Below are 25411 nucleotides of genomic sequence, written 5' to 3' on the forward strand. Positions count from 1 at the left end.
CCGGGTTCACCACCAACGAATGGGGATAACTGGTAACGAGAAATTGACAAGTCCCAGCACACACACCCCATAGAATCCAAACACAAAACGGAAGCAAGAATCGGCGCCTTAACTGAAGCCACAACCCACAAACAACCTAACATTCCGGAGACCGGCCGCGCTGTCAAAACAAACTATGGCGTCGGCACGCTCAGCTTCCCACTATGCCCCATCCGAGACGTCCTACCACAACGGGGAGCGGCCCCCACTTAGAAGGGGGTAGAAGCCCCGAATAGAAGCTCCACCTTGAGTGCAGGAACACCGATCATGAGGCTCGAATGCCCCTATGGCCAAAGACGGTCTGGCCCGAACCGAAATAATTGACCTAGAGGGGAAAAGGCATCCCCTGGCCGAGAGACGCTTTCTGTATGATGGCCCCATGATCCAAATGGAGGATGGCAAGATGACAACGGCGCCATCAAGAATTTAAAAAAACCTGGAAGTTAGATGCAGAAGAGTGTCATGAATGAGATCCCAGACGGAGAAAATAATGATTTTCCTCTTGAAGTTTTCCAAGATGTCCCCCCGACTGACAAAAAGGAATTCCTCACCAGAAGGAACTCATCCTGTGAACAAGGAGCGGCGTCCTTGAACATTGAGTTAGCCCGCCTAAAGATGCCAATGTTGGCACCGGGCGAGGCCCCCCAACATCACGGGAGCCCCACAGGAAAAATTAGACTAGTCGCGTGCCGTCGGCCTCAGGCTCCAGCACCTACCCTGATTTGTCTTGCTCTTTATTTATTCGCATCTGCTGCGCGGTTCGACTCCTGTGCCTATTGTTGTCACGCTGGTTCATATGGCCTTTCCTGTGCAATGAAGTGCTTGTAACTTCCTATGTATCATTGTGTGTACAGTATGTGTGTGCAGGTGTCCAAGCGGTGTAATCATGTCTATCATCTGCCTGAAATCCGCATCGCTTATCAAAACCCAAGACGTTTGGCGGTTCACAGATCTACCAACCGGGTCGAGAACGTATTGTGCAATTTAAAGACATGTACCTTCCGTACAATTCAAACAGAGAGAAATTCGAGAACAACCTAGTTGGGCACCCAATAATTCGAGCTGGAGAATGAATATCTCGCGGCAGGGTCCACACCAATAGCTGGAGAGACTCAGAATCCGTTCAGGGGGAAAGTAGCGCAGGCCACTTACTGATGTAAGCGAGTATACCTTCCTCAACTTTAGGCCCAAGTTGATAAGTTTCGGCAAAGGCATTGTAACCACCCGAGTTCTGCAATGGTAAAAAAATATCCTGGGAATTATATGTGCGTTGCTGTGTAGTGTTCAAGTATGCCTTCGTGGAAACAACCTTATCATTGAGGGCGTCGTCGAAATAAACCTGGCCGGCGTGCAACAAATTTCCTGCAGTCGATTCGATAGTACCATTCTTTGCCTCCTTCCAATTTGTTTGAACAGCAGTCTAAGAGATCGTCGAGCATCCAATCAGAGAATGTGGGATCGGATGTGCTCATACAGCTCACGTGGATGTGGATGGCTCGATGGTTATAGTAGCCTGGGTAGATAGTTCGAAATTCAACGACGCCTGCTTTATCTGTCGGCCATCCGCCGCGAAGGAAGTTAAGTTCATCCGACAGTGGCTGGTTACATCGGGGTGTTATCAGTCGTATCCACCGAGTGTAAGATGATGCAAGGAACCGGTTTCCTTACCGGAGAAGGGAACGTGGAATTGGGAGGAGGCGGCGGCGAGGTGTCATTGGCCGGTAGAGGGAGAGTGTAGCCAGTATAGCCAGAATAGAATCCTGGGGCGCCATTAATATTATGCCATGGTGCTCGGGAGGCAGAGACAACTTACCTGTAGCGTTAGTATGCCAAAGTTCCACGAATGCACGAGGCAGAGGTTTGCAAGTAGTAATATCCATGACGCCAACATCTAGGATCAAAGGAACACCGGATTGACCTTGCTGAATATCCCGACGGACGAGTTCCTGATAAATCATGAGCATATACGCTGGGAAATCACGGTGAGGAAACCCACATTCTTCACATAGTACGGGCCCTGCGTGGTCTCAGGCGTGAGTACACATGTAGTCTATGACAGCACTCAGTTTCAGTCATGTATCTGTGCTATCAAAAGTCTCTCGGTGCCTACGTTATGAATGCCCTTGGATTTGTGACGAAGTTCGTTAATGGCCCTCTCAGAACGCAAAAATTCCCCGGAGACGCTGCGAGCTTGTCGGCGTCGGACGTAGAATGCACGGATAGCAGGGGCGCAGTTACGGGCGGCCCGGTGGCGCGCCTTAGCTTCTAACTGGGGAAAAACGGGGGTGGAATTATTTGCATATCGCAAGCGAGGAAACTGTACCTGGCGGCGATGCATCTCTTCCTTGGTTCCTGCCCTCTCAACATGGGAAAGGGCTGCGGAACCGAAAAGTGCGACGAGGACGAGGAGGAGCAAAGTGACCTTCATACTGGGGGGTGGTCGCACTGGCTTTCATTGACGAAAGCGAGATTTTGTAGTCACTAAACTGCCAATTCTCCACAGCCATGATTAGGCCATCGGGTTAGGGATCTACCGACAACTCTGGGAAACAAGCAACATGGAAGAACGTTGGGTTGACGCCCTCACGTTTCGAAAGCGCGCATGCATTGATTTGCACAAACGGAGACTTTCGGGGACCGGGGAGGGTACGCCGCCGTTCTGAGATGCTTCGACATTCATCTATGTAGCTGAGTCAGTGGCATTCGGTTTGCAGCAGTGCGACCATGAGGTAAAGATCGTGATGTAAACGACAGAGTAACAAGGCTATCCCAAGAATGCAAACACATGTGATGGTAACCATGCCCAGACCATCAGGTCAGGTCTCCGCAGAGAACTCCGAGGAACAAGAGACATGAAAGGGTTTTGCTGTACAATATATCGGCCTCCCCTCACATTTCGTAGGCGCACATGTATTGGTTTTGATATAGACGAAGGCAAGAGGACTTCCAACGAACCAGGGTGGGTGTCTCACTGTTTTCATGATCAGATGCTCCGACATTCATTTGAGTCAATTGAGTAGTGCGGTCATGCAGAGCAGATCCTGATCATCAGCGCCAATGGAAAAGCCAAAAAACAGAGTAACAGGGCCGCTACCATGTCCAATGGGAGACCAGGACCAAGTGAAGACCCCTGATGCGTGCCAAGCCAGTGTTGCCGCACTTTCCACACACCCAATCTACAGAAGACCAGACCTGAGGCTCCCGCAGCTATGATCACATCCGTATTCCCTCGAGCTTACGAGGACTTTGCTACCTTGCTCCATTTCTGATGCCCCGGGAGGCTACGCCATCGAATCCGGCCATAAGACTAGCACCCTATGTATCTTGTGCTTCATCCAGAACGCTCCGACCCCAATGGGGAACGGGTCCCTGGCTGAGGAGAGAGGTGGCAAACTATCTCCAAAAAGCAAAGTCCCAGCCTGAGAAACTTCCTATGGAAGCTCGTATACAATGCCCACATAATTGCATAGCACTGAACCGAACACAAGGAAAGAAGCTCCTGCCACAAAATCAACTAGATTGTGGAACTACGTGGTTGAAATACCGAAGCGAGAAAAACGTGAGGGGGAAGGCATCTCCGCCTCAGAGACCCAACTTCTTCATGTATTCATGCTGGCCGCGAACAACTAGAAATTTAGAGGCAGAAGTCTGTTGTCGTGTGCACATGGCACGGGCGCGGAATCACTGCATTCGGCCAACTCCGCTCATAAATGGCTGGGCTCCATGATTGCCAATTGGACACTAGTTGTGTTCCTCTTGTCTAAGCGCGGCTCCATTCTACCACAATCGTTGTGTTTGGGATAGCGCTCTTTCCATCTTCCCATGCTGGGTGGGAGTCAAACATGGGAAGAGTGATCAATTGCTTTGCAGCAGTAGCTGAGTCTGCTGAAGGCCGTCCCGTGGGTCTTTTCGCCAACGAAAACTGCTGACCCGAAGAGGCGGATCCACTGGTTCGTGTTTTTTGATGTCGCAGGTTTCTTGAAGGTGTATGTATGTGTGCATTAGAGCTCTGTTCGAGCACACTGATCCTGGAAAGGATTCTTCGGCACCCCCCGCGGTTTCAGAAACATTGGGAGAAGCGTCCCACCGTCCTTCTTCACTGACGAACGGAGCAGGAGCCAGTTGAGGGTATTTTGTCTCGCTCAGCAAAAATCATTCATTTTTGGACCACACCCTTTACACATCGGTGATTCTTCGTCGGCCCGTCATAAGCTTAACATACACTGCTCGAAAGTTTGCTTCGGTGGCTCGGATCTTTCGTCTGTCTTGAGTTGTAAGAGAACGCACGGCGCAGTGAATACATACAGTTCATGTGGTCATATATTTTGCAAAGGAGGCAGGATATGACCATGCTCGAGAGAGCGATTGCAGCTAGGCTAGGTGTCCCCACACAAAATGTCTGTCGGGAAGATCGGGAGCTAAATTGCCGGAGTGGCTCAGTGTGAACTCATCGACGAAGCCGGCCGGGGAGGAAGATGTGGGGAAGGTCCTCATTAATGGGGTAACGCGACGGAAGTAGCTTCAAGAGAAGGCGTTACTGGATGGGGGTTGGTCAATGTTCCCAGATCAATCATTCGGTTACGCATTGTCCACTCATGAGTCCTCCCGCCCGGCAAACGACTACTCCCCAGTCGAGGAAACCTCAGCTTATTTTAGCAGGGATAGTTTTGAACTTCCCACTGTATACCAGGGGTACAGGTGTTCCTTCTACCCTTTTTTTGTCGCAAATCGTGGCCAGCTCTCAAACCTTCGATTTTACTTTAGGTTTGCAACTGGCCTGACAACAGCTTCTGGTCTCATGAAGTATATATGCACAGATCGACTACTGATGTTCGTGCGAGACACACAAGATGTTAGCTACCTCGAGAGTCCTGGAAGGATCACCGTTGGACGTCTCGTAGTGCGAGAAATCTTATAGGGAATGTAGCCCAAGGAGCCATGCGACGTCATTGTCAATTAACCCATCCACAGGACGTAGCTTGCACGGAACCCTGTTTTGCTTGTTTGGGCATTATTGGGTGGCGAGGTCGATCTTATAATTGATATGATGTCAAACCCCTAAGTGAACATGCCCCCCAAGTAGTTTCTGCCTCCCTCCTACAAGATACAAGGCCGTGTTATAATCGCGGTATCGCAGCCCAACATCCTGAGTACGATATCGCATTGTCATTAGATGTCGCACTCGGCTCACACATCTTATATACATTTCTGTGTGACGCAAAGGAACAAAGGCTAAAGCGTTAGGACAACATGACAACAAAGGGAATGCCACTTCAACAGACCAGACCCACGCCCTCTACACCTAGCGATGTTCCTGTGCACCCAGGCAATCGCAATTTATTTTGATCGACAGTCCCATGCACAATCCAAAGTTCAGACCGCAACTCAAACTCACATCTGCACGTAACCCATATTGCATTGTACTTTCAGTAACCTTATCATCATTTACTCACCCATCAGACGGTTAGGTAAGTCCATTTTCTCTACTGTTAACCAATTGTGTACATTTCCAAAATGCTGGCCTTGGCACTGGCACTAAGATTGATCAGCCTCAACTGACTCCCTTGGTTGTTCCCTCCCTCGTAGCCGTCGCCAGAGCGTTCAATTCCACCAAGATTCTCGGCTTCCCATACGTATCCAGACCTCCTTCCCTAATATTCCGATACTCCTTACTCTCCCTGTCGACTTTGCATCCCCATTCACCCCACAAGTTTAACTGATTCACGAAACCCAGATTAGGCCATATGATAGGTCGCTTCGAATGGACATAAGTGTGTGCTGCGCGGTAGTTGAGTTTGTACTTTCGCATGATGTACGCGATGATGATGGATGCCGAACGAGAGCGACCCATTAGACAATGAACTAGGATACCCCTCGGAGGTGGTGACGAGGACGGCGGCAGCGGCGGCGGCGCTGACGATTGAGGATTCCTCGATAATGGTAATACACTTGACCGCGCATTCGTAAATGCCTTGACATCCCTTTGATCGCCCAATGCCAAATCGATGAAACCCAGCGCATCCTCAAACGTATCCAATAGGTTCGCGTGTGCCATATCCGCGAGCGTAATCCTCATGGAGGGGGCCCATTCGACCATCGGGAGTTCCTCCGTCACGTTAAGAACGTGCGTAATTCCGAGAGATTGTAAAAGTCGAGTATCTTCTGCTGCGGTGGAATTGCCGAGATAGAGTCCCGGTGCGATTCGAGAGAGCGGTGTCAACGATAGGATGATGACTTCATATACGTTGGCACGCGCTGGAGTTGGATTCGACGAATGGCGGCGGTGATGGGGTGGAGTCGTCGTTATCATAGCGTTAGCAGTAGTCGGGATCGGTTGGTGGAGCACAAGTGCGCGTTCTGCACGAGCGAAGAGTCCGTGTAAGGGTTCACAATCGAAATATGATTTGCCGTTTAGGCTACATACGAATGGGAGGAAAGAAATGAAAGGATAACGTTAGCAGGTGGACTGAAAGGGAAAAAAAAATACGCCGAGGGCGTACGATAAAAATGAGAATGTCAGGGAACTTCTCTCGAGGCTTGCTCGGGTGTCGATTACGCCCAGGAACTGTAGACATGGAAGGTATGGAAGGCCCCCCGACGGGGAGTGGCGGGGATTATGTCCTCTCCCAAGGGCGGAAAATCATGAGCGACTTCCATACCAACGCCGATGCGAAGGGAGAGGGTTGGTCTGGCACCACCCCTCACTGATGGGCCCCCCCCCCCCCCCTAGGCATTGCTGGATGGGGACCGCACCTCCAAGCACTGGCGCGGTGCACCGAAGGGCTATCGGGGAGAGTGCGTCTTCCCTTAGGAAAATAAGGGGAGGGGGGACAACCAAAAAAAACTAGGAAGGTGGTCCAAAACCCAAGAGACTATCTCACCTTCCGTTGTTCTTTCCAACGGGATCGTCGAACTCTATCCCTACCCACATAACTTCCACGTCCTTCTCCACACCTTCCAACTCTTCATCAGGCCCCATGAAAATCGGTTCACCACTCTCGTCGAACCCCGACACTCGAAGACGACTAAGGAGTCTACTTGGACGCAAAAGTTCCGGTAATTCGTCATCACTATCGTCCTGACCGTTCCCGTCATCACAACTGCCAGTGCCAGTGCCAGTGCCAGTGCCGCCACCGACGCCACCGACGCCACCAACGTCAGCACTACTACCACCATCACGACTGACACACCCCGTCTCCGGCTTCGACGGAACTTTGATAGGTCCAATATACCGGATAGTCCCCATATATAACTGCGAACCCAACACAGCCGAACTTTCGGATGCGCATCGCATACCGACCTTCAAACCGTTCATCTTCTCAGCTTCCAGAAGCGATCTCAACGTATCCCCCTGAGATGGAGATGGGGATTGTATCGAGGAGAATCTATCGTCCATAGTAGAATTGTGCATCGCCGCCGTCGCCGTGGTGGTGGGACCAGGACTTTGTGGCCATGGTGTGGTCCTACTAGCAGCCGAAGTATTGATCGTAGAAGCATCGACAAGTTGTTCGCCTCCACTTGAATGATGTTCGTGCTGATCCAACGTCGTCACCATAGTAAGTAGTGTATTTAGGAAGAAACAACAAGTGGTTCGTTTCTTTTTTTTTTGTCCCTCTTTTCCTCAAAAAGGCAAATGAATATGGGTGACGAAAAAAATCGCGTCCGTCTGGCAGATCGAAGTCTTGTTGGGGGGGTTGCAAGTATGTAGATCGATACAAGCAACAAAGAACCTGGGGGCGGGGTTGATCACAACACTAGTACTGCTACCGATTTATGATCGATCCCAGTTGGTCGACAGGCACAGAAGTCGTGGGTGCAAGGAGGGGGGGACACGATATATTTTACGAATCTGCGACCCACGATTCGCGATCCCTGATTCGATTTGGACTTTTCGATTTTCGTGACCAAAGTAAGCAAAGGCAACACACACACGTTCGTTCGTTCGTTCGCTCGTTCGTTCGCTCGATCCGATCGATCGATTGTATTGTTCTTCAATGTTATTGTTGTTGGGACGTTTTTTTGGGTTTTCCTTGTAACAGAAAGCCCGAATGTTGCTGTCTGGACTAGGTAAGTTAAGAAAGAAGAAGGAGAGGGGGGGAGGGAGGGAGGGAAGGAATGATTTGATGCTGTGCTGATACCCCAAATTGCAAGCATGGATTAATTATACGTTGAAAGGCCGAAAAAGGGCACACTGGCTACTCCAGTTCGTATGTGTGAGCAGCAGCCCTTCAAAACCTATGACACCCAAACTAATCCTATCCCCATGATGCGACGGATGGGGATGGATGGAGGCGCGCCCCCCGCAGACATGCAGCAGATGATAGGCGAGGGACAGAAGAGCTACCTGAGGAATTACATGGGGTGGGGACAATGAAGGCGCCAAGGCCGAAAGGCAATCAGCGAGAGGGATAATCACACAACAGGAGCACCCACGCACAGCTTTTCCATGTTAGAGATAGACGCCCAAGGGACTTGTGCAAGGGCCCCTTGTATGTATGTACAGCCTTCTCAAATATAAACTGTTTGGGTTTGTTTGGATCGAGGCCCTTTTAGGATCGCACTTTGGGTCGAGACCCAACAGCATACTGACGTATGCCCAACTACTCACTCAAGAAACAACAGACAACCTCCTGGGCAACGCGGGAAGCTTGAGACGTGATGGCTGTATGAAAAAAACTCATGGGCCGACCTCCCCAGGTGAAATTCCCGGACAAACGTACGAACACCCGAGGACGGACCTGATCCCGGAACGGAATTCAGCAGGAGCGAGACAGGATGGAATGGGGGCAAAGAACTATAATTCCCCCATCATAGTTAGATACAGACACCAAAACAGACGATGACACCAATCCCGAGGAACCACCTCATACGACGGCTTACACACACACACCAGTTGACCCCACTTTGTATTGGACGAACCCCCTCATTGTACTTCTTCGGTCAGGATGCCCGCTCTGCCACGTGAAAACGAGGATAACCAACCCCCCGAGTCCTGGAGTTCAAGGCGATCGGCGATTCCACCCCGGGGGGCTCCCCCCAAGCTTTTGTGTCGTGTGGGGAACCATGCCAGGACGTACGGATACCGCTCAACGTGCGGAAGTAACCCACAAGTCACAAAAAAGTATATCTTCTTGGATGGAATAACAAACCCAAGTTATGTAACTCCAACTGCAACACCCTGAGATTAGATTTTGGAGTTGGGGGGGGGGGAGGGACGGAATATGTACACATGTGCCACTCCATGTAGATTACAACGAGAGTAAGAAAAGCTGGGAAATCAGTTCCGGGATTTTGAATGAAAGAAGATTGGGCATGTTGCACTAGCTAGTAGCTATGCAGTCCCGCGTACAATTGTAAATAGTAGTAGTACTAGTAGTGTTATGATGATGATGATGATGATAAATAAATAATGTATGACTAACAACCCTAAGAGAGAGAGAGAGAGGATGATGGCCAGCCTGAAGAACAATTGGAAAATCCGAGCAAAGGAATTGAACCAGCCCAAATGTAGGCATGAAGATGTCAAAATCCCATCGGATCATGGAGATCCAGCGCGAATAGAATGGTACCAGGTAATGGGGGGAAGGCAACGTGCACAGGGTACTCTCTCGTAGTGCAACTGTTGTCGTCGTCGTTGTCATCGTTGTTGTTGTTGTTGTTGTTGTGGTTGTTGCAGCAAAAGTAATTTGACTGTGGGTACGTTGAAGTTGTCCGGATCCGGAGATGAACAACGATCACATGTGCGTTTTTTGCTGCCAAGAACAAAAATCGCCGATGGCATGACGCGGATACTGCCCGTCCGGACTGCTGCGGGAGAGAAGAGAGGTGGAAGGGGGAAGATGTAAGGGAGGGAAGTAACACGATAGCCTGCTTTCAATGACTTTCAAGTAGTTGGAGATAAGGAGGCGTCCGTGGACGTTGCCACCCTCTAGCAACTGCCGGTTGTGCATGATATCGAACTTCTATCCTCTCAACTTTCGATTTGCGCATCGTTGTTATCGACCACCTATAAAAGAGCCAATCCACCAAACAGTCAGCCAAAGCAAAAACATTTCCAAGGATAAGAATGACAAAACTCACCCTTCCATGAGGAGGAAATTGTATCCATCCTTGGAGATCTCCTCCATGAGTTTGGTGCGTGAATGAGTCAAGGCGTCGGAGTACTTGAACGTTTTCGACGATATACCGTCGAACATATACGTTCCGGTGACCTCACGAGGAGCGACACTAAATATTTGAAGTTCTAAGGAATTGGGCGTGGAGTGAGAATGAGGTTTGTTCTGAGGACGAGGACGAGGACGAGAACGAGAACGAGAAGCACAAAGGACTTACCATCTGCCTCGGAGTCATAGTAGATCGGCGTAGGGGCGACTTCTTTGAGATCGGTGACTTCCCACTGCGGTTGTCTTAGGGGTCGAAGTCTCATCGTTTGAGAGAAAGCAAGGTAGTAGTTAGGTATGAAGGTTAAGTTGGTTGTGAGGGCAATGGGTTGGGATGGGATGGAAAAGCTCCTATTGGCTTCTTATGTATGGAACCTGCGCAAAGGTGAATATGCAAATGAAGACCCTTGGGACACGCGTGTGTGTGTGGTAACGGAGATTAACGATTGAGGATGACTCAAAAGCTGAGCAAGCAGCCGCAAGCTGACGATTGAGTTTCCCATTGTGAAAGGGGGGAAACGTATGCACTTTATACAACCCTTTGACATTATTTCGCTGCCGCGCAAAAAATTCGGCGCCCGTTGAATACCCTCAAAGAGGTTAGCTCGCCTCCTTGGGAAAAATTGCGCCGGGGCCGGGAGTCGATTGAATGGTTTGACGCGTATGCTGTGTGATCAAAAGGTTTAATTTGTTTGTTTGTTTGTTTGCACTGGTCAAATGATGCCATCTCTCCTTCTTGGTTGCCCCCATGAGCGGTGGCGAAGAGATTACGCAACCATTTGCAGTATGTTACTTGTTCAAGTTTGGTATGTAAATCAACGATCACTTGTTCCGTGACGACCGCAGCGGCTGCGCTGACTCAGCAACACAAAGCGCAGATGCCAAGAGAGCGCCTAGTCAGAAAAAAGCGCTGGCGTAATTTGTCAACTCCCGAGCAAATCATAGCAAACCCCCCCCCCCCTCCATCCCGACGAATCCACGGCAGGACTGGAAGGATGTCTGACTTACGCGTGTTCAAAGTTACGTGTTCCCGGCATGATCACGGTTCAAATGGGCAATACATATATTCACATCCTAATTTGATTTGATTCCGAGTCAGCTCCCCCCCAAGGGCTTACATAACACCTCCACAAGACCCGCTTGCAGCTGATCTGCAGAAATTGTTCTGAAGGTCCGAGTTCATTTGATCATTATCCTCAAAGTTAACCTTCCCCCTCTTCCCCACGTCTAATGATTTCATATCCGGCCCAACGCTGTTGGAATCAAAATCTCTCGTCACCTAGCCAGCGTCTGTGTATCTCCCCGTGCATATGGATCTTGAGCTCAAGTTCCGAATTACAAGCCACATACATGCACACTTGCCGGGGGGGGGGGGGGGAGAACTATTAATTCGACTTCGATCTGCTCGGGTACACATGGGGTGCACTGCCTTGCTCATATTGTCTTTGCCCACCAAGTCTAGAGGCATGAACAAGTCGTCTTAACTACGGCGTTGTACAAGGTCTAGCTGCGCCGCTGGTTGTTCGCCATGCAACGCGCAGCTCTCGATCTTCATGTAGACAAAACAATTTTTTCTTCTGGTTGGGGAAGGGGCCGGAAGTACGTCTCCATATCTTAATAGCACGCATCAGCTGCGCCGGGGTTCAGGGGCATGCATATATGATGCGAAGCTCTTGAGAGATGAATGGCCCACTTGATCGATTTGAGTAGTTCTACTTGTAGGTACGTATGAACGAAAAAGTGTAGGGCCGGACCTCGATCGAGCAACCTTCTTGGTTCAGTTCGACGTGCGAGTATGTACATCATATATATTCTCTCACGTCGCGCGTCGCGTCACTCTCAGTAACTTGAGAACGCACGCATCCGTTAACGGTGGACGTGTCTTAGACGCGCGGCGACCGGCTTTGCAAGGAGCCGAATGCTACTTCTGTAAAGTATGTACCATGTACTTACGCGCCATACAACAATCTTCATACAAAATATATGAAGAAGATGCACGTACCATGTAAGCGTCAAATTCAGGTGTAAGGACAATGTTGCTTATTCAGCCAATCGACTTCATATACATAATGCGATAAAGTCGTGACTATGTATATACAAATGCCAATCTCATCCTCTTCCAATTCAGTCTCGGCGTAGCTGCTGACTAAAATGAGAACGTTCTCGCATGCTGAAAGTCCCGGGGACAGTTCATGACAAACCTTTTGTTCCCCCCTCAAACTGAATGGCTGAGCTTGCGGCACCCGTCAGCCTTTGGCCATCTCTCGGGGGGGGGAGGATACCACTTTCCCCCACGGAATGACCCCCGTTAGATACCTCGCAAGCTCGGTCAACTAGAGCTGCCCCAGTTGCGGAAGAATCACAAGTCGATAAGCACATGATGATGGGAGAGGTCCAGAGAAAGCACTGCAAGTGGCCATTTCAAACTAGGGTAATGACAGGGACGATTTTGGATCTTAAACAATCCATACGGGTGACATGCGTTTAAATGACGAGGACTTTAATGGTGCCTTGAGCGCTCTGGAAAACCAGAAAAATAATCATACTATGGCCATGGCTTGTTAAATGAATGTATAAGATAGACTTACATCAAGGAGCAATATCCTCTCTGCGTCTATCCACGGCAACAGATATCCCCGGAATGTGTCGTCACTCGTCACCCCGCGGTATGGAAGTCTAGTGATGACCTTGCCAACGGCATCAGGGCTTGGGGATACAGTCATACGACCTGAAACCCCGTAATCCTTTGATATCCTTGGTGGCCGGATCAAACCAGATGAAGGGGGCTCCGGCGTTGCCTGATTGTCTTTCCGCATCCGCACCATGCTCAATCCCGTCATCGGGATCGGAATCGGGAACCCAAGTGTCCTCCTCAGCGGGTATTCGTCTCTAAACAAGTTGTTCGACGCAGATGCCGTGTCATCCTTCACGCGAATAGACTCGGCACGAATCGGATAGGGGTTGAAATCCAGTATATGAAGGCGGGTACACCAATCCCATTGACTGGAATCTTCGCGAGTTTCAGGCATTGGTACACGCTCGAGGGTGCCAAAGATGTATCGGTTCATGAAAATAGAGCAAAATGTCTCTGTACCGGCAGTTGCCAACAAGCGCGCCGAACGAGGTCCCCAATCATCCCATGAAACATGGATAGGGAACACGCAGTCGGCGTCGGAGTTGGCATCTAGATTGTCATCCAGTATCTTTCCTTTAGTAGTATGAAAATCACTCTCGAAACGTTTGGTCGTGCGATAGATGTCGGACACGGCAATAAACAGCCTGTAAGATTGTTCCCACTCGGTGGACGGAGTAAGCGAAAGGACAGCGACCCTGAAATCATCCTGCCGGGGACGAACAAACGGTCCGTTGGTAGCATACGTACGCCCCCATTTTGGCGGATCGTTCGGGGTTGTGGAAGAATCTTGAACTGAACCTGATGGAACGGAGGACATGCTTGAAATAAGTCCGTCTGCAGGAATCGGCTCTCCCCCGGATAAAATTTCATATTCTGGAGCTTCAAAGACAGGACTGGGCCGGCAGTGCAACGGCGAGATGTGTGAATACGTCAACTTGGGGAAGAAATCGGGTAATTCGAATGTCGCGACATGCTGAGACGGAAGGCAAAGTTTTACAGGGGGACCGTCGTAATGACAAGGTCTAAATGAATAGACCTCTAGTGAAATGGGGTCCCCCCCATATCGAAAAATGATGAAATGGCGCGGAGATAAGAAAAGAAACGACCTCATGATAGAATCTGAGAGTTCCTGTACCCTTGAGGTTCAGGGTAATGTCTCATATGCAGAGCCAGTGAAAGACACTTACACATTGACATATCCCTGTCTTCCAATTCCAAATCCGAAAATACCGATCCACATCCAAAAGATCCCGTACCATGACGCCGACAAAGTCGCCAAAGATCTCAACAAGAATGTGCGTAGGACCAACCAGCGGGCAAGCATCGAGAGTCTCATATTGGGCCATCGGGTGAAAGCCATTATCAGACATTTGCCTTATTCTGACAAACACCTTATCCAAGTCGTCGCAAACGTAAATGGCCAAATTCTGTTCCGGATCGATACTGAAGTCCAGAAACTCGAAGCCGAGGCGGTGGAGAATAGGTGTTTGGGACCAGTCTATCTCAACGTCATCGCCATCTCCACCTTCTAGGTACATCTGACGCTCAGAATCAATTGACCCGAGCAGTGCGGATGATAATCCGTGACCCTTTGAATTCGAAAGGCGATCCGCGACTCTCGGAAGGGGGTGGAGCGATAAACAATCAGGGTCATCCAACATGTTGGATGTGTAGTACCCATACGCAAAGAATCCATGTTGCAGCTTGTATGATATTGTGTCCCCGGAAGTGAAACGGCGGGGCCGTGGATTAGCCAAAATGGTATATGTTTGAGGCTGCCATTTCAAATTAGCCCATCCAACTTCCCGCCTACGAAGACTCGTAAGTTTCTCTGCCATAGAGAGATGATCTGGATCTGGGGTTCCATCAGATCAACATTCAGTATTAGTCTCTGCATATACATCACCCGCAGTGCTACCGGCAAGAAGGTAAGTTTCGCGCTCGATGTTATACTGGAGAACCAACGACCCCTCGATGACATAGAGAAAGGCTTTAGTTGCCTACGAACGTCACTTATATAAGAACCATAAAAATGTATGATAAAAACGTGAGGAGCGAGGGGGAACGAAGGGCAAGCGAACTGCTTCTAACTAAAACTCGCCTGTTTGCACCTCATGAGATCATTCAAAGAAAGGTGCTTCAAAATGTTAACCAAAACCTCCGCCGGGAGAGCCGTAATAATGAGTCGTGACTTATCATGATTGACGCTGAGCTGGGTCCTCTGGCATTCTTGCAAGTTGATTGAATTCATTACGTAAGGTTGTCCAAAGAAAGCATGGAAAAGCCTGCATAGGTCTTGAGCCCAAGCTCCGAATTCCATACTGGGGTGAAGGACTAATTCATCTTGTGGTCGCGGTCTGCTCTGCTCGGGTACATAGCACCGGGTGCCCACTGGTGGCATGAACACAAGTCGTCTTGACTGCATGGGACTGTGTCGCCGGCTGCTGTTGCCAATGCGCAGCACTCTTCTTGTGTGCAAAACAATCTTGCTCTCGATCTCGAGCTGGTATTGCTTCCTTGGGCTGTGGGGTTGGGAACCCGGAAGTACGTCTCCATCTTAATAGCAGTTGGCCCGGGGCCGGGGTCAGGGGCATATATATATGGCCCCCTCTTGTAAAGTGTAGGGTCGGACCTCGAGCAACCCTCTTGGTTCAATTTGACGTGCGAGTATATCATATTCTCTCACGTCACCCCTACGCTTTCCAGTGACTCAAGAACGTATGCGTTGGTATACATGTATCGGACACACGGTGACCGGCTTTGCAGGGGCCGAATGACCCTCTGTAATATTTACTACGTGCCATACAATCTGCACATACAAAACATAAGATACCTGTAACGCTTTCTGAGCCACATCGGAATGAAAGCACTTGTGTATGGACTAGTTTATCCAGCCATAATGGGCATGTGCAGGTTGGGCCATTGGTGCCTGCGACAACGATTCAGCCTTTGACTATTTCTCAGGGGGGTGGTATTCCACTTTCCCCACACGGAATGAACCCCTTGCCTCGCAAGCTTGCCTAACTAGGGCTACCCTAATTACAAGTTGATAAGCACATGATGACGTCACCCCGTAACCCAATGTGCACAACGCGTAAAAAATGTGGAGGATCCGTGTTCAGGAGAAATTTGCGACATCGAAAATCCAGCGAAAATAGCTAGGGCGCTTGCACAGTTATTCCGCCAACATACAAGCCTACTTCCGAGACAACTAAGGGTCCATTGAACGGAAGCCCCTTGCATACAACGAGGTGGGGGAACGCCAAGGCGGTAGCTTGACCTTAAGAATCCTGACACCATGCAGTTCGGCCCCCACATAGCGCCAGGTAGAACGTTTGCCGAGACAAGTAGTTTTCTCACTAGTCCGTGCACGGTAATCGTCGCGAGGTGGCGATTGCACCAACAGAGAAGAACTTCAGCTGGGAAGCCTTGCACTATCAAGAGTCAGCAACAAGGTATTCGATACACAATCTAATAACCTGCGCTGCATATATAGCTGGGCTCAGTAATATGAAGGTCCAGAGAAAGCACTGTAGCGGCCATTGCAAACTGGGGTAAACGCAAAGACGATTATAAACAATCCATGTGGGTATCGTGCGTTTAAATGACCAGGACTTTGATAGCGGCTTGGTCTCTCTAGAAAACCGGGAAGTAATCATAATATGGTCATAACTCGTCAAATGAATGTATAAGATAGACTCACATCAAAGAGCAATATCCTCTCTGCATCTATCATCGGAAACATGTCTCCCTGCAATGTGTCATCACTCGTCACTTCGCGGTATGGAAGTCCAGTGGTGACTTTGCGACTTGGTAATACAGTCGGTTCGAGGCGAGTCTCCATACGACCTGAAACCCTGTAATCCTTTGATATCCTTGGTGGCCTGATCGAACTGGATGAAGAGGGCCCCTCGTTGCCTGACCATCTTTCCGCGTCTGCGCCATGCTCAATCCTGTCATCGGAATCGGTGTTATCTCTCATGCCAATAGACCCAGCATGAGCCGAATAGGGGTTGAAATCCAGCATATGAAGGCGGGTAAAAGAACCCCGTTGATGGGCTTGCCGGGGATCTTCTCGAGTCATTTCAGACATCGGCATACGCTCGAGACTGCTAAAGATGTGTCGGTTCATGAAAATAGAGCAGAATGGCTTCCTATCCGCAGTCTCCAACAAGCGCGCAGAACGAGGCCCCCAATCATCCCATGGAACATGGATAGGGAGCGCGCAGTCGGCGTCAGAGTTGACATCTAGATCGTCATCCAGTATCTTTCCACTGGTATGGAAATCGCTCTCGAAACGTTTGGTCATGCGATAGATATCGGACACGGCGATAAACATCTTGTAACCCCCGTCCCCCGTAGAGGAGTTTAGACTAAGTGAAAAGACAGCGACTCTGAAATCGTCCTGCCGGGGACGAACAAACGGTCCGTTGGTAGCATATGTACCCCCCCATTTTGGCGGATTGATTGGGGTTGCGGAGGAATCTTGAACTGAACTTGATGGGGAGGGCATGCTTGGAATAGCTCCATCTGCAGGCATCGAGTCTCCTCCGAATAAAACTTCATATTCTGGAGCTTCAAAGACAGGACTGGGCCGGCAGTACAACTCTATGTGGAATGAATACGCCGACTCGGGTAAGAAATTGGGTAATTGGAATGTCGCGACATGCTGAGATGGAAGGCAAGGTTTGACAGGGGGACCGTCGTAATAACAAGGTCTAAATGAATAAACCGCTAGCGAGACGGAATCCTCTTCATGTTTAAGAATGATGAAATGGCGCGGAGATAAGAAAAGAAAAGATCCCATGATGGAATCCGAGAGTCTCTATACCCCCAAGGTTTAGGGCAATGCCTCATATGCAGAGCCGGTGAAATACACTCACACATTGGCATATCCCTGTCTTCCAATTCCAAATCGAAAAGTGGTGATTCCTATCCCCATACTGCAGTATCATGACGCCGACAAAGTCGCCAAAGATCTCGAGATAAATGTAATCACCCCTCAACATCCAGCGAATATCGAGAGTCTCGTATCGGGCCATCGGGTGAAAGGCATTATCAGACATTTGCCTTATTCTGACAATCATTCTATCGGAGTCGTGGCAAACGTAAATGACCAAATTCTGTTCCGGATCGATACTGAACTGCCGGTACCCGAAATCGAGGTGGTGGAGAATAGGCGTTTGGGACCAGTCTATTTCAACGTCATCGCCATCTCCACCTTCTAGGTACATCTGACGCTCAGAATCAATTGGCTCGAGCAGTGCGGATGATAATCCGTGAGCCATTGAATTCGAAAGACGATCCGCGACTCTCGGAAGGGGGTGGAGCGATAAACAATCAGGGTCCTTATACGTGCCAGATGTGTGGTACCCATACGCAAAGAATCCATGTTGCAGTTCGTATAATCCGAGATAGGGCGATGGATTGGCCAAAACGGTTGTTTGAGACCGCCATTTCAAATTAGCCCATCCAACTTCCCGCCTACGAAGACTCGTAATTTTCTCTGCAATAGAGAGATGATCTGGATCTGGGGTCTCATCAGATCAACATTCAGCATTAGTCTCTGCATATACATCACCCGTACAAGCGGCAATGCTACCGGCAAGAAGGTAAGTTTCGCGCTCGATGTTATACTGGAGAACCAACGACCCCTCGATGACATAGAGAAAGGCTTTAGTTGCCTACGAACGTCACTTATATTAGAACCATAAAAATGTACGACAAACAGGAATAAAAACGTGAGGAGCGAGGGGGAACGAAAGGGCAAGCGAACTAAAACTCGCCTGTTTGCACCTCATGAGATCATTCAAGGAAAGGTGCTTCAAAATGTTAACCAAAACCTCCACTGGGAAAGCCGTAATAATGAGTCGCGGCTTATCATGATTGACGCTGAGCTGGATGAGTTGAGATGAGACGAGGTCCTCTGACATTCTTGCAAGTGGATTGAATTCATTACGTAAGGTTCCCCAACAAAGCGCTCCAGCTGGCGCGCTCGACGGTATCATGCATGCGAAATCCTTTTTGCAGATGTCCCGTCGTGAGGAAGGGGCTTGCCGTCGGAGGACTACTTCTGCTTTCAGCTCTTATCCATGTTGATGGGGCCGACTGATTGCACCGCTGGCTCGGGCGGACGTCCTCATCTAACAACCAAAACCGCCTTCCACCTTCAAGCCTGTTTGAATCCAATTGTACGAAGTGCTGTCACCTAGCTAGTGTTACCCTGGCACTAACCAATACGATAACCATGCATGGTGGCTAGACCCACACCTGCTTTGATCCATGCTGCTTACTGCTCTCGTGCCAAATGGTGATGACGAACCGAGATATTCCCACCGCAAGCTGAGCTCGCCCAAATTGGCCCATCAGGTTTCCCTGGCACGTTGATGGGAAATATGTGCTGAGCGACTGGCTTGTTCAATCCTTTGGCAGGAGCATTCCCTGAATTGCACGAGCTGCACACATGGCCCGTGCCCTCTCAGTTTCTGTTTCTCCTGCCAGATAGTGCCCGGATTCACAGTCCAAGTCGCGAGCTTTGATTATTAGAATTCTGCACTCCATCACCTGGAATATCGCAGCTAACCTCACTGTGTCCGTGCCTCAACCCTTAAAGTGTGTACAGGCACCCATTTCGATTTTCATGAACTCAGAAGCGGTGGCTTGAATTGCGTCGGCACGCGCTGCAATCAGAGAGTTTGTGGCACCTTCCTGTCATTGCGCCACTTCTCGGTACATTATTGGTCCCTGGTGTCGGATTGTAAACGGTACTATTTTTGCAACACTGAGGAAGGAGTCGCAAGTCGAAGCAGCATCTGCACCAATAAATAAAGAACTGAATCCGCAGAGTCTTGCATCAGGAGTTGGCGAGGGTCCCTTTGCGAGAAACAAAGATATTCGATATACAATCCAACAATATGGAAGGGGTACGTTGCATACAGTTGAGGGAAATTGGCAAATCGATACTAGCATTTAAATGACCAAAACTTCCACGGTGTCTCGTGTGTTCTGAAAAACCAGAATGTAGTCGAACATACTATGACCAAGGTTCTTGAAGTAAAGACTCACATCAACAAGCAATATCCTCTCCGCATCTATCATGGGTGACACGTCCCCTGGGAATGTTTCATTACTTGTCACCTGGCGGTATGGAAGTCTACTGATGACCGGGCAAGCGAAGCCGAGGTCGAGCGATTCAGTCGACTCCAGGTGAGTCTCCATACGACCCCAGATCCTGTAATCCTTTGACATCCTTGATGGCTCATTCGAATGGGATGACGGGGGCTCCTCGACGCCTGACTGTCTTTCCATGTCCACACTGTGCTCGACCCCATCATCGGAATTAGAGGCCCGGGCGTCCTCAGCAAACACAGTGTCTCCAAACAAGGTTTCCCATGTAGGTGGCATATCGTTCCTTTTAGGGACAGATCCAGCAAGGACCGAATAAGGGTTGAAATCCAGCACATGGAGGCGGGAAGTGCAAATCTGATCTAGATGTATAACGTTCTCTTCAACCTCTCCGGGCACCAGTTCGAACTCGAGGGTGCGAAAGATGTATCGGTTCATGAAAATATAGCACACCCATGTCTCTCCACCCGAAATCTCCAATAAACGCGCAGAGCGACGTCCCCAATTATCCCATGGGACATGGACAGGAAGGGCATGGACGTTATCGGGGTTGGCGTCTGGATGATGGTGCAGTGTCTCCCTACTCGCATGAAATTCACTCTCGAAACGTTTAGCCATGCGGTAGATATCGGACATGGCAACAAACATTTTGTATGCATCTGGTTCGATGGCGGACCCCAGACCAAATGAAAAGACTGCAACCCTGAAATCGTCCTGGCGTGGACGAACGAACAATCCGTTGAGAGCGTTAGCAGGTGCTGGTTTCGGCGGATTGTTCGTCGTTGTGGAGGGGCCTCCGGCCGAACCTAGTGGCAAGGATGTATTTGGAGTAGGTCCGTCTGCAGGTGGCGGTTCCTCTGGAGATAATTTTTCATATTCTGGAGCTTCGAAGACAGGAGTAGGCTCGCAGCGCAACCAGATAGGACGTGAAAACGCCGACCCCGAGGACAATTGTGGTAATTGGAATGTTGCAATATGCTGAGATGGAAGACAAGGTTTAGTAGGGGGCCCGTCGTAATAACACGGTCTGAACGCATAGACCAATAAAGAGGCGAAAGACCCCTCGCGTCGAGGAATGACGAAATGTCGTGGGGACAAGAAAAGAAACGAATCCATCCTGAAACCCGACAATTCCTGCATTTGGGAGTTTAGGATGATTAGCGGTGCGCACTTCATAAAGAAAACAGATACATACACATTGACATATGCCTGTCTTCCAGTTCCAAATCCAAAAGCGACAATTCGTAACGAGGAGCCCCCGTACCATGACGCCAATAAAGTCGCCAAATATCTCCACATAATACATGCACTGTTCAGGCGACATCGAACGAGTATCGAGGGTCTCGTATCGGGCAAGCGGGTGTAAGGCATTGTCAGACATTTGCCTTATTTTGACAATCATGCTGCCAAGATCCCCATCAATATCAGGGCCCCGGCAAACGTAAACGGCCAAATTCTGTTCTGGATCGATATTGAACTCCTGAAATTCGAAGCCAAGATAGTTGAAAATAGGCGTTTGAATCGAGTCTATCTCAACACCATCGTCATCTCCACCTTCCAGGCTGACCTGACTCCCAGAACCAATCGAATTAGGTACTAGTGATAATCTGCGACTCTTTGTACTCGAAGGACGACCCACGACTCCCGGAAGAGGCTGAAGCCACAAACCATCAGGTTCTCCCGATGTGGATGCTTTGCACCACCCACGCGCGAAGAATCCGTGCTGCAGTTCGTATAAACCACGAATAGAATCCGATGGATCGATCGGAATGGTATATGTTTGAGGCTGCCATTTCAGACTAGCCCATCCAACCTCCCGCCTGCGAAGATCCGAAAGTTTCTCTGCCGCTGGGAGTCGATTTAGGTCTGAGATTTCACAAGGTAAACATTCAGTAACAACAACGTGCTTCTCCACATATACATCACCATACAAGCAGCAACGGCACCAGCCAGGAGGCAAGCCTCACGCTCAATCTTATACTGGAGCACTAACGATCCTTCGATAACATAAAAAAGTGCTTTGGTTGTCTGTAAACACCATTTATATAAAATCATGAGATGTTTTCGTGAGGGCTTGAGGGAAGAGCGAGCCAAGTCCTTATAAAAACTCGCCTGTTTGCATCTCAAGAGACCACTCAAGGGAAGGTACTTTAAAATGTTGACTAAAATCTCCACTGGGAGAGCTGTGATAACGAGCCGCGGCCCGTCATGATCGCCAGTGGGATGAGTGACCTGAGATGAAGTTGGGTCCTCGAAATATTCTTGTGACATTCGCGCGGGTAAGGATGTGGAGTAAGTTGATTACATAAGGGCATCGGTGTCGACAGCCCGCACATTCTGGCGGTCACGATCCAGCTAATTGGATCGTAGACCTCGTACAGCGCACCGACACGGGTTTTCAGAGCCTGCTTGGGTTTGTCGAATCTCCTTTGCAGATGTGCTGCTTGCCATTGGAGAGCTGCCTCCATTTTCAACGAGCCCCGGTAGCTGACCGTAGGACTGCTTTGAAATCCTGGTTCGGATCTTGGATTTGGATCTGACTGATTGCCTTGTGACCCGATGTTGATTTCCGCTCATTAGTCAATACCCACAGCACCACCAAAACCATCATATACGCTCGAGCATGTTTGAGCTCAACTGCAAAACTGTTCCATGGTCCCAGGCATATTTGTGTTGCCGCCATTCTGGAAACAACGCCCTCAGCCCGTTGAACTAAGGTGATGAACTTCGCTCAGGCTCAAGTTAATCTGTCAAGTTTCTCTGGCTGGCGCGATGATTAGTTAAAGTGTCATCATGCCTCATGTGAGGAGCCACCAGTTTTGCTTGCTCAATCCTTGACAGTGATGATGCACACGAGCCGCACATCGCAACCACCTGTGACGCCTTCAGTTTTTCCGTGCAGGTCACAAGTCCTGAGATTTTTTCTGTGTGGATATTTGTGCTACAGCTGGCGTACATTATGTCCTTCAATTTTGCGCAGATGCCAACTTCTAGACGCTCACGAGCTCAGCAGCGGTAGCTTTAATTGTACAGACGTACACTGCAGTCCGGGGTCCCGCAGATTGTGACACCATTCCTGTCACTGTACAGCTGAACAAAATGACTCCGAGTCCCTCATGCTAGGGAGAGTGCCAGTTGAGGTATCAACTGCTCCTAGAATTTTATTCTCATACGCAGTAGATAGATGAAGGGAATGGGTCATAAGAGTGGTATCAAGGGAAGGTGCGTGCAAGAGTCCATCTTCAGAGGTGTTTTCGATGCTCCTATAATTGATAGAAATTCATCAGACTATCTGACTGCGAAGATTCTGGCATCGAATGGATAACTAACGGGTGCATGGGTTGTCTCATGATCGACATGTACATATGCCCTTTCCACACCAGGAAGAACCTCCAGTTTGTCTTGAAGCACTTGTGATATGTCGTGAGCCTTCCAGAGAGGTGTTTCTGCCGACATCACGATATCCACCTCAACCACATACCCGGGACCACTCTGCAGCGTCGAGTGGACAAATCCGGGAGTATGATGGACAATCCAGGCGTAGGCAAACACGCACGTCAGTTGTGACAAGAATGACGTAATGAAACAAGGCAGTTGCCATTCGCAGGTGGCGACAAAGTGATGTCAGCAAGAATCAATGCGAAGTTAGAGGCCAACATCATTGGTTGGGCGAAGAGCAATCAATTTGTGAGCGGTATATTTGGACGAGGTCGATCCGTCGCGTCCAAGATCTTGAACCCGACGGTCAGACTTACATGATATGCCCTAACGGTGTCAACTTTCTCAATCTCACTCGAAAAGGTGGCAGCCTTATAAGTGACCAGTTGGATAAATCCGTGAGAGGCAGATTTCCCAGCCAGAAGCTCAAATTCATTCCATATCGTTCTCGACCAGGAGAAGATGACTCCCCCTGCAATCTAAAAGGGGTACAAGTTACAGGGGGTGCCGCCAAAAGAAACGGTCCGGCTGAACCCCTGCTCACCAGGAGACCCCCGGTGGGATCGAGCCCTATTCAACTGCTGTCAGCTAGTGCAGCATCGGTCAAGACATTGATCTTACACCATCGCAGCTTGCTTCCACCAGAAGACATCAGAACACCTGTTGTTGGGTCATCGCACTAGCTTCGCTATCGGAGTTTCGGAGACTCGCCAAATGTGTTTATGAATACGTCATTTCGATGATCCTCCCATAGGATTTGAACCTGACTGGAAGATTTACGAAGAGGGAGGCAGTAGACAAATAGTAAGAACTTGACAGCTAAGAATACCAGAACTGAATCCACGAAGTAATTGATGTTCGATGGATCGCACCTAGAGCAGCCGTGACAGCAATTATGGATGGCAGATGAAATGCGTTTGTTTCTCCGTCCTTGTGAGAAATGATGGTGCGGAGTGACTCCACAATTACCACCAAGTTGACAGAGCCCATCCTGTATAACGAGTCAGTGTCAATCCGGCTTACCCTAATCCTACAGACTCACAAAGAACCTGTACAACACATTTCAATGCACTCCTGCAGATAGAAAAGTCTCCACGCACCATAAACAATATTCCCGATGGTCTCGAGTCGACTTCCTCCCACGGGCCACTTGGCGACATCGAGACGAGAGGCTTTCTTGTGCAGGTAATTCAATAAAACATTTGATCCAAGGTCGAATACTGAGTCGATGCCAGTAGCGAGCAATGATAGCGACAAGGACGAAGCAGCAGCATATACTGCAGTGATCAAGGGATCGGTAATACTCCGCACCAAATATACAAAAACTCACATTGAATGACGCAGAGAGCCAAATTAGCGAACAAACTCGTATACACTGCGATTTTGACCTGTATCAGATGACCTTTTAAAATAAGGAAAGATACAGTATTGCAGGCACAAACTGAGAAACGTGCCGCCTCCTCCGCGGCCTTGGCATCTTCCGTGTGCTCCTCCATCGGCTTCAGCAGGCTGTTGATGAGCTGCGAATGTGCTCTCAGCACAATATGGAAGTTGCGCAAATTGAGCACGATGTACTAGGTTCTGCTTCTCGTGATATTCCCCCACCACCTTCCCATTCTTACTCCTCCTCAGCTCCTGAATCTCAGAGTTGGATTTCACGGCGGATCTGAGCATGTAAGGATCGTCAGGAAGGTCCTTTGAACCCCGATTCTCGGGGTCCCTGCCACCATCGTCTGAAGGGGCAGGGGATGGCAATCTGTGTTCTTCATTGATAGAAGGCGCCCGGATGTCCTTGGTCCAAACGTTTTGCAGTTGGATAGACATACGTGCAAAGTTATCTCGGGGTATTGCTAGATGTTTGCACCGAGGACCTCGGAGATTGCTCTATTCAGATTGACCAAGGCGGCCCGCGCGCGGCTGCGTTAGCCACAGGTTGTTCATTAATGCATGCTGAAGATGCCGCAAAGTGCTCATCATCTTTGTTCCAAGTACACATGCGAGTACGGAATGCTCT

The 25411-nt window shown here is 49.4% G+C and overlaps 10 protein-coding genes across 10 annotated transcripts; 1 reads left to right on the forward strand and 9 right to left on the reverse strand.

Annotated features, from left to right (window-relative positions):
- Positions 1-894: 894 nt before the first annotated feature.
- Positions 895-2535, reverse strand: EI90DRAFT_2988301 (Intradiol ring-cleavage dioxygenase). The gene is made up of 8 exons (XM_039056036.1): positions 2363-2535; positions 2150-2308; positions 2036-2089; positions 1853-1985; positions 1708-1799; positions 1521-1637; positions 1192-1459; positions 895-1141 (listed from the first exon to the last, which is right to left on the reverse strand). Exons 1-8 carry the CDS (start codon positions 2465-2467, stop codon positions 1077-1079), a joined length of 993 nt encoding a protein of 330 aa, XP_038923470.1. The 5' UTR covers positions 2468-2535; the 3' UTR covers positions 895-1076.
- Positions 2536-5710: 3175 nt separating this feature from the next.
- On the reverse strand, positions 5711-6253 carry EI90DRAFT_2809911 (catalytic domain of Map kinase phosphatase 5; the record flags this gene model as incomplete). The annotated part of the gene is made up of 2 exons (XM_039053529.1): positions 5711-5912; positions 5994-6253. Coding segments are annotated over 2 exons (462 nt in total), but the record flags the coding sequence as incomplete, so codon positions are not given.
- Positions 6254-6544: 291 nt separating this feature from the next.
- On the reverse strand, positions 6545-7689 carry EI90DRAFT_821563 (uncharacterized protein). Its single transcript, XM_039068097.1, has 2 exons — positions 6921-7689; positions 6545-6822 (listed from the first exon to the last, which is right to left on the reverse strand). Exons 1-2 carry the CDS (start codon positions 7592-7594, stop codon positions 6741-6743), a joined length of 756 nt encoding a protein of 251 aa, XP_038923472.1. The 5' UTR covers positions 7595-7689; the 3' UTR covers positions 6545-6740.
- A 2107-nt stretch (positions 7690-9796) lies between these two features.
- Positions 9797-10771, reverse strand: EI90DRAFT_820952 (uncharacterized protein). The gene is made up of 3 exons (XM_039068096.1): positions 10372-10771; positions 10120-10282; positions 9797-10045 (listed from the first exon to the last, which is right to left on the reverse strand). The coding sequence occupies exons 1-3, from the start codon at positions 10463-10465 to the stop codon at positions 9913-9915; spliced, it is 390 nt and encodes a 129-aa protein (XP_038923473.1). The 5' UTR covers positions 10466-10771; the 3' UTR covers positions 9797-9912.
- A 1474-nt stretch (positions 10772-12245) lies between these two features.
- On the reverse strand, positions 12246-13802 carry EI90DRAFT_3031118 (uncharacterized protein; the record flags this gene model as incomplete). The annotated part of the gene is made up of 2 exons (XM_039058287.1): positions 12788-13802; positions 12246-12719 (listed from the first exon to the last, which is right to left on the reverse strand). Coding segments are annotated over exons 1-2 (894 nt in total), but the record flags the coding sequence as incomplete, so codon positions are not given.
- EI90DRAFT_822502 (uncharacterized protein) lies at positions 13740-15086 on the reverse strand. Its single transcript, XM_039068099.1, has 3 exons — positions 14741-15086; positions 14022-14689; positions 13740-13872 (listed from the first exon to the last, which is right to left on the reverse strand). The coding sequence occupies exons 2-3, from the start codon at positions 14670-14672 to the stop codon at positions 13828-13830; spliced, it is 696 nt and encodes a 231-aa protein (XP_038923475.1). The 5' UTR covers positions 14673-14689; positions 14741-15086; the 3' UTR covers positions 13740-13827.
- Positions 14580-15021, forward strand: EI90DRAFT_3031126 (uncharacterized protein; the record flags this gene model as incomplete). The annotated part of the gene is made up of 2 exons (XM_039058288.1): positions 14580-14842; positions 14911-15021. Coding segments are annotated over exons 1-2 (275 nt in total), but the record flags the coding sequence as incomplete, so codon positions are not given.
- Positions 15087-16293: 1207 nt separating the features above from the next.
- EI90DRAFT_822064 (uncharacterized protein) lies at positions 16294-18237 on the reverse strand. Its single transcript, XM_039068098.1, has 3 exons — positions 17718-18237; positions 16538-17659; positions 16294-16470 (listed from the first exon to the last, which is right to left on the reverse strand). Exons 1-3 carry the CDS (start codon positions 18120-18122, stop codon positions 16435-16437), a joined length of 1563 nt encoding a protein of 520 aa, XP_038923477.1. The 5' UTR covers positions 18123-18237; the 3' UTR covers positions 16294-16434.
- Positions 18238-19803: 1566 nt separating this feature from the next.
- EI90DRAFT_3115535 (uncharacterized protein) lies at positions 19804-22230 on the reverse strand (the record flags this gene model as incomplete). Its single annotated transcript, XM_039062797.1, has 3 exons — positions 19804-21093; positions 21155-21825; positions 21891-22230. 3 exons carry the CDS (start codon positions 22228-22230, stop codon positions 19804-19806), a joined length of 2301 nt encoding a protein of 766 aa, XP_038923478.1.
- A 640-nt stretch (positions 22231-22870) lies between these two features.
- On the reverse strand, positions 22871-25266 carry EI90DRAFT_2964888 (CDF-like metal transporter). The gene is made up of 11 exons (XM_039055506.1): positions 24973-25266; positions 24840-24917; positions 24728-24785; positions 24494-24674; positions 24270-24388; positions 24109-24216; positions 24019-24057; positions 23942-23967; positions 23715-23876; positions 23290-23451; positions 22871-23222 (listed from the first exon to the last, which is right to left on the reverse strand). Exons 1-11 carry the CDS (start codon positions 25219-25221, stop codon positions 23202-23204), a joined length of 1203 nt encoding a protein of 400 aa, XP_038923479.1. The 5' UTR covers positions 25222-25266; the 3' UTR covers positions 22871-23201.
- Positions 25267-25411: the final 145 nt, after the last annotated feature.

This window comes from Cantharellus anzutake, assembly GCF_015039405.1.
Source record: "Cantharellus anzutake strain C23 chromosome Unknown EI90scaffold_2, whole genome shotgun sequence".
NCBI lineage: Eukaryota > Fungi > Basidiomycota > Agaricomycetes > Cantharellales > Hydnaceae > Cantharellus > Cantharellus anzutake.